The sequence below is a fragment of the Heliangelus exortis genome, chromosome 3 (genome assembly GCF_036169615.1).
Source record: "Heliangelus exortis chromosome 3, bHelExo1.hap1, whole genome shotgun sequence".
NCBI lineage: Eukaryota > Metazoa > Chordata > Aves > Apodiformes > Trochilidae > Heliangelus > Heliangelus exortis.
Window position 1 is genome coordinate 39,004,098 of NC_092424.1, and position 8,218 is coordinate 39,012,315.

At 39.0% G+C, this 8,218-nt stretch overlaps 1 protein-coding gene across 1 annotated transcript in view; it reads left to right on the plus strand.

Moving 5' to 3' along the window:
• TASP1 (taspase 1) overlaps positions 1-2,433 on the plus strand; it is an 88,715-nt gene extending 86,282 nt beyond the window's left edge. Inside the window, 1 exon segment of the mRNA XM_071740253.1 lies at positions 943-2,433. Coding sequence (XP_071596354.1) covers positions 943-1,035 — 93 coding nt within the window. The 3' untranslated portion in view covers positions 1,036-2,433.
• The last annotated feature ends 5,785 nt before the right edge of the window (positions 2,434-8,218 follow it).

The window sequence follows — 8,218 nt, forward strand, 5'->3', positions numbered from 1 at the left end:
CAATCTATGTGTCTGTCGATGGCTCTTCTTCTAGCTCAAAGCCAACAATGTGGGTGCAAACACAAGCAGGCTTCACAGTATAAAAACACGCAAGAAGGGGGGAAAATTCATAAGTCGAATGAATTAATTTTTTACATGTGAATGCTTTTGTTCATCGCTAGTAAAATTCACCTCAAAATATAAATGGTATTTAACAAATTTTTAGTGTCACTGAGTTACAATAGAGTTACAAGCTGAAGTTGTATCTACTCACACAAATACATGGCTGCTTTCTGGCTTTTACTTTCTGGCTTTTACTTTCTGGCTGAAATGCTACAAAATCATGTCAAAGGCTTACTTTTAAATTTCACCATGGAAAAAATGTTGACAGAAATGAAATTGCTCTTTGGGTCCATTTATTTGACAGTTGGCAACATGCGTGTTAGAGGAAGTATTTGGGTTTTTCAGGTGGATGAGGAGGCATTTTATGCAAGGAAATTTCTTATTTGCATCCAGATCACTGCAGTCATCTTGTGTTATGAGGTATAAATTTATCTCTGACAAATACTTTATTTTGTTTAAGGTTTACGTAAGGTATATTTCTTGATGCAGTTCTAAAGTTTTTGAACCTTCCTAAGAAATCGACTTAAAAACCATGGAACACCAGAGCTCTTTTTATTTTGTCCTTGAGCTAGATATTATTTTCTTGTATTTTCAGTGAACTGGGTCATCCTGTTTACCTTTTCCACACATCTGTCATGGTCCTTCCCTTCATGTGTTAAACATTAACACAAACAAAATAAAGAATCCCACTTGTCTGCAGCTTTTCAAGTTGCTTTGTAGTTTGCCCCCAGACTTCAGTGATGGAACAGCTTAATTGTTCAATACTTACAAGCTTGCTTTGTGTCCTGTGTAATTTTTCCTCTCTTCTCACTTGATATTACTCCCTTGATTTTTCCACAGACTCACATTTCAAGACTCCCTCCTGGAGCTGTGGCAGGACAGTCTGTGGCAATAGAAGGAGGAGTTTGCCGGCTGGAGAGTCCAGAAAGCTGAACAGCTGATTCCTCACTTTGTTGCAAAGAATGTGAATGATTTTTTTGTACAAAAGGTTTTTTTTGTTTGTTTTAACAGATGTTGGAAATTCTGCTCTTGTTTTATACTCCGTATTGCAACCACGTGCACCATAACTTGAGACAAGTGCTGCTGTAGTTTATGTTCTCACTCTGTGAATAAGGGTGTGTGCATGTTCATTTTTTCCTTAACAAAATAGGAACTCTCCCTAGTTGTGCAAAGGTTATGTATGATTAATTATTATTTTTTTAATTCTTATATGTTTGAAAAATAACTGAAAGTTAAAACGGCAATTTAATTGAAAGATATGGTCACAATTGTCATTCATGTTCTAAATTTAAAAGTAACAGGCCTTTGAAGTGGCTATATAATTATGCAAAAATTATTATGGTTTCTAAGTTTCTCAGTGGTTTAAGGAAATCCAGAGGTGGTTTGAACATGGGTTGTTTTTTTCCTCCTCAATAAGGAGGAACTTTTTGTCAAAGAATGGTTTCAGTGAAACAAACTAGAGCAAAATTACGGCTAGAATTGTTTTTAAATAGTCTTATAGGTCATATCTCTGTTTCCAAACTAAGATGTTAGTAGCATCAAGCTGTATGTATTACAAAAAAGTTATATGAAGATAATGTATTGTAATGCAGTCTTTATGTATAATGAAATATTACAATGTAAATAGGAAAACAAAGTTTATGGAAAGATTCGATATTATTCTTCGCTTCTGTTCAAATCTATTTTTGAGAGGTACAGAAATTGAACATATTACTGGATGCGAAGTGCAATGTGTATTAAATGGATGTTGGGAGGTCTGATACTAGCTTTCTTATTGATAAAGCAACTTCCTAAAGTCCAGCCATAGCATGGGTATTTATATAACTGTGTGTAAGATGTATGTACTGTGCATAAATTTACTGTAATTCTTTTTATACCTTCAACAAAACTGCATTATAAAACAATATAATTCTTGTCTGCCTTGTGAAGCATTGGCAGCTGAACAGTCTTTTGTCACCAGTTCTAATACGTTGATCAGATTGCTCGAGTCCTAAAAACCAGTTCTGACATACAATCTTCCACTCAATTCTTTTTTCTTCACAGCACTGGCAGCAATAGAAGACTTTTGTAATTAATTCCTGTCCTGTTAAGTATGCCAAAGAGAAACTAAAATAGTACATCTTTTTCCCTGGTGGATATTTGATAATTCTGTTTTCAGAAATAGTGGATGAATAGATACTCAGACTGTATTCGCTTAATCGGGCATTGTACTTGCCTGTTTTGTAATGTTGTGCCTGCCTATAACAGACATACTTGACTGATTACATGGTTACATTGATTGTAGTATCAATCTTTCATGGATAAAAACCTTAATAAAATTTTTCTAATAGCCTCGAGTTAATGAGCACTCCTATATTACAGCATACATTGAGATACTACTATCATTTTGTGTTTTTTTCAGTCATATCAGTGTAGTCCTATAGTTGAAGATATTTCTATACAGTTCTGTAAATAGTATGAAACAGGTTTTCTGGGTTGCAGGAACAAAAACTGGGAGACATTTCTTTGAAATAGTTTATGCTGTCAGATTGGATTCACAGCTGGTATACTCATGGTCTGATGAAAGGAAGTTTTACTTTCCTGTAGCTGAGGCCTTAGCAGTTCATTCTCCAATACTCCAGAAATATTACAGCAAAGAAGCTGTGTTGTCAGAGCTGTTAAAATTGCTCTGACATGAAGCGTTGCATGATTGTATGGGTGCTTCACTATGTAGTGAGTAAAATAATTGAAGATCATGTGTATAGGTTTGTATGTTGTCACATTTAACTTTTCCAAAAATTGCCTTTTTTAAAGTAACAGTGTTAGCCTGCTTTCATTCTGAAAGTACTTTTCAGTGCTGACTTCATAGAAATTTGAGCAAAAATTCAGTCTTTCGTGGAATAAACTTGGCAGAATGGCTTGTAAAATGTATACATTGCTAAATTGTTTCTTCCCTTTATTTGCTTTCTACTTTGTTATGAAGATTTGGATTCCAGTACGTAATTTTTCCCACATGCTATCTCAAAATCTTTATTATATGTGTAATATATATTTAAAAAAATCATAACTTGAACAGCAGATAACGTTTTACTTTGCTATCCTGTCTACATAATATGCAAATCTCTTTTTCCAAAAAAAGCCAGGCTTCTTCATGAAGATACTTAGGAATCATCTGAACTTGAGTAGTGTCCCATTTCACTGCCCAATTTTTCCTCCTTCTCTCTAGGTAGAGGAAAAAGGAAAAAAGCATGCCTTGAGGCTTACAAGCAAGCTGCAGAGCACAAACCAGGTACACAGCTGACCACCTACCTAAGGTACTCATGAGAAGAAAACTTTATTAGCACCTATGAATTTTTTGTATCAATAATCATGAAGACTGGCTTGAGCGGAACTTTCTATCACCCAACTGCCACTCAAGCCAATAAATGATCTTACACTACTTTAATTATGGAAAGAATTCTGCTACTCGTTCTATTTTAAACTTAAAAGAGGCTTATAAAAAATAAGTGGTGAGGATGGACACACTTTGCAATGACATAGTATGTAAAGTCTTCTATGTGACGAGTAACCAGTGCCACTGGCACAAGCAGACACAGTCCAAGAGGAAATTATACAGCTGACAGCAATAGCTGGCTAGAATTACAAAGGACAGGCAACCAAATGAAATATATATAAATACAAACAATTTGAATACTGTTGATTTTTTACTCAAACACAAAATTGCGTCCTACTGTATTTCATAGCAGACAGGTTCATGCCAGAGTAGTCAGTCTTCTGTCATAATAAATTCCACAACTAAAAGCTTGTGATAGCCTAAACCAAACCTAACTACGCAGCCCGTTTTCTGTCTTCCTTTGCTCCTGTACCTTAATCTTTGCTTCTGTACCTTAACCTGCTATGTGAGACTTCAGAGGGCTGCAGTGGAGCAAATCACAGAGAAGGGGCCTGCTACACTAGAAATGTTTCAAAGTGATTTGAATTTGATTCTGTGAATTCCATAGATAGGAAGAGCATGCTTCTCTGCTTGTGAGTTAAGCTATGGAAACACTGTGAAATAAAGAGAATTTGTGGAAACTGCAGCTGTCCACCTGTAAAGGACAACAGGGAAGATGCTGTGAAAGGATAATTAAGCTAAAGTGAAAGCAAAATCGGTACTAAGTTAAAGGATATCAGCAAGGCTTTGGTAACTGCTACCATCACTTAAAATTACTTGACTAATTTATTCTAGTATCAATCTCGTAAAATGAGAGCTAGCAGCAGAGTCTGGAAGAAGCTGAAACTATTATAGGTGAAACAGGTGCAAAATTTAACAGTGGCATGTGGTAGTGATGCAAGTGGACAGTCATCATAGCTCGGTTTTGAGCAGAATGATAGAGAATGAGGTGGGAACTTCAATATATTAAAACTGACAAATTCGAATTCCACCATAATTTCTGCTCCTTCTGGTTGCTGTGCGAGTCATTTAATTTGAGTCAACAAGGTATACTTAGAGTTCTAGTCATTCAGTGGGAGCAGGATTCATTTGTTCAAAGACATTGAACTGCATAGAAAGTTTTTATAGTGTTATGTTTGCAATTAACTGAACACCATCTGCAGTCCATATGCAGTCCTATTTCAAAAGCGTGTCCTGAATCTCAAAAGATTTGCCGCTCTAATAGTATTTGGACCTATGTAATTCTAGGTCACTGCAGTCCCATCCTCCACTTTAGTCAAGAGGCACCTTTCAGGTTAAAATATGACTTAGGAAAGAATCTGTTTTTCTAGGCAAGCTTGATAAGTAGGAGTAGGTTTAGAGAGAGTCGAAGGGAAGATTTGCAGTGTGGCTAGGTAAGGAAATGGGCTCTTGTTGGAAAGCAGAGTATACAAAGAAGCCTCTATAACAGGGGAGAAGAAGAATCTATGTAAAGTGGGTAGAGGCAAAAAAAAAATATTTTTAAAGAAAGATGAGAAAGAAGTAGTTATGAGAACTTCCAAGAAAGCTAGGTAAGGATTGATGCATTCTTCACAGTGCTAAAAAGACCCCTCTTCCAAGGGGTGTGATGTGATCATTTTGGTTTATGGAGCAGTGAGGAAACCCACAGAATTTCTTTGGCTTTTAGCATGGAGAATCAGCAGAAATTTTTGTAGATGCCTTGAAGGTGAGCTGAGAAAGTGCCATTTAGTCCAGATCTTCCAAGATATGCTAAGATCCAACAACTTGCAGGAAATTTTATTGAGAGTCTTATATGGAAGCAGACATCACCAATAGTCTGTGGTAAAGGACTCCTATAGTAGCCCTAAAAATAGCACTACTGTGGAATAAAACTTGGGTTTACTCATTTTTTTACAGGAAATCTTGTGGGAGGTTGTTCCACTCTAATAGTCCTGTGCTTGTTTATTGACTCCATTATGAGATAACGCAGAGGTAAGGGAGGACATACGCACTGACTTTTATTGTTTCAGGTCCTACAGTGGCGCAACATTTATCTTCCACATAACCCGGGAAACAAATTCCCATAAAGACCATTAGCATCACTTAATGGTGATTTGAACACAATAAATGTCTGTCTTGTTGCCCACTCCCATCTGCCTAATGAGCCAAATTAAATATACTTTTGAACACATGGGCAGCAGATACAATGACACCTGGTTTCCCATGGCTTTGTGCCTTAACCATGATATCCTCACTTGCCTTAGAAGTCTCCTGCGTTACAGTGATGCAATACTCTTATTTTATGTCCTATGCTCCTCTTGTGAACTCTTTGAGTTCACAGTTTCATGCAAGGTAGTAATACCCTGCTCTGCCTGTATCACTATCTCGCTACAGAAGGGTCAGCTACCTGAGCTTCTCTCTCTCCACACACTGCAAGACTTTAACCAGTCCTGTGTCCCCAGTGTCCACCTATGTCTGTTTCACAAGAGAGAGCATATCTGAGTGGTGACATTAAGTGCCTCCTACTTACTGGCTGCTGGCCTCAAGGGTTGCCTGTAACCTCAGTAGGCAGTGAGCATCTGTTAGATCTGTATTCCTCTTCAGATTGGTAGAGATTGCCTAATGGATGCAATAATTGCTGAAACTGTACAGATGTCAATGTGCAACCTTGGTTTCCTAGGTCGGGAGTTTGAAGAAGCTGCTTTTCCTTGTTTCTTGTATGGCATCTGAGAGACACAGCTATGTTCACCACTCCTTCAAGGGTGATTGTGGGGAGTAAGTACAGCCAAACTGTCAGGCTCCAACACTACAACAGTGTAACCGAAACACAGCTGTAAGTAATGGAGGTTGTGTAAGTCTGCTAAGCACTATGAATGTTGTGTCACTGCATGGTTAACCCCCACAAGGTGCATCTCCTGACGTGTAGCTGTCCCTGTGCACAGTATGTGGGTGTATGTCAGTCAGACATCAAGGTGCACTTGCAGAGGAGGAGCCCCTACAGCTTATCTCACCATCCCTTGTGGAGCCCTTCAAGTACAATGTATTGTAATAGATATTTAGGCTAGGGCTGTCCAAGTTATTATGGTCAGTTATATTGCTGTAAATATCCACATAGGCATACCAAAAAGAAATGAATTAACTCATCTTCCTAAAATAAGAAGCCTTTAGAAGTTGTTAAAATGCCATTTTCAGAAGGTGCCACGTGGAGGCAAGTGTTTGGAGTGAGATCCTGTCCCCAGCAACATCATTTTGAGCTTGTCTATCAGCTTCAGCAGAGCCAGGATGTCACCCTTGGAGGTATTTATTTGAGAGGACTTCACCATTACCAGCCCTTTCTTTTTTTAGATTTTTTTCCTGAAAATGTTATACCTTGCTGGAATTCTCCTGGCCCTGCTGCCCATGGGTCAGAGGAGATGCAGTTTAATGTTCCGATCAAGTTGACCATTTTTGAAAACACCAATGCTTCGCTTTTTGTGACTAAAAGTAAGCTCTCTTCTCTCTGACACTGTATTGTGTGCAGGTGTGGAGGGGCTGGCAGGGCCTCCCTGTGAGGAGAGCCCAGGGCTGCCCCGCACTGGCCCTGTTCTGTCTGTGGCTGGTTCTGGCTGGTTCCGGCTGGTTTCAGCAGCCCTACCACAGCACAGCCCCTCCATGATGCTAGCAGAACCTGGGAGAAACTGATTTAAGAAAGGGACAAAACAGTGCTTGGCTGTGAGGAGAAAAAACGTGTGAGCAACAGCCCTGCGAGTGCCTCTTGGGGAGGGAGAGGATTTGGGGGTGAAGGGGTAACTCTGGGCCTTAGGATGGAGAGGGTGTGTGGAAGGTGTTGCTTTAATTTGCTTTTGACTGCCACTATCCAAACCTCTTTTAGTTGGCTATAAATTAAATTAATTTTCCCAAAGCCAAGTCTGTTTTACCTGTGATGGCACCTGGCAAGTGATCTCCCTGTCTGGGGAGCTGGAAAAGCTCCATGAGCTTTTCTATCCTAATATCCTCCCCCAATGTACTTTAGAGGAGGGCAGGGAGAGAGTGGTGGGGTGGGTGCTGGCAGCTGGCCAACAACACCGAGTATCAAATACAAGAGGTATCAATTACAATTACACCCAGAACTCCCTTCAGGATTAAATCCAAAAGTAAAACTTTGAAGGAGATACTCTAGCAGGTTAGTTTTCTCACTGGTTGTTTTTTGTTTTTTTTTTTTTTTTTTTGGTTGGTTGGTTGGGTTTTTTTGCTGTCCTGCAGTTGCATGATTGTTAGAGCTAACGTAAGGGAATCACAGGAGTGCATGTCTGGAAGAGGGATAGGGAGAATAGGATACCCCACTTTTGGCTGATGTTAAATCAGATTAGGTATAAAATGCAACTGCCCCCTCACTGTGATTATTCATCTTGTTGGATGTTGCTCTCACTTCTTCCAGTTTATCTCTGGCAGTAACTGCTACAGTGCACTGTGGAGTTTGTTGGGAAAAATGTGCCATCCTTATAAAATTGCATTTGTATCTAATTTTACAGAAGTCAACTCTAGTTACGTGCAATTCTCAATGTGATGAAGAAACAATTTCTGAAGTTTGGAGGCTGGCCCTTTCGAAAGGCAGTGAACACCTCTGGGGAGATAAGAGCATGCCAAGTCTTGAGGTAATTAACAGTCAATGCTGTGACATGACAGCCTTTGAAACTAATACTATGTGTGCCTGAGCAAGGAAGGGAAATTGTTTCAAAACCCATG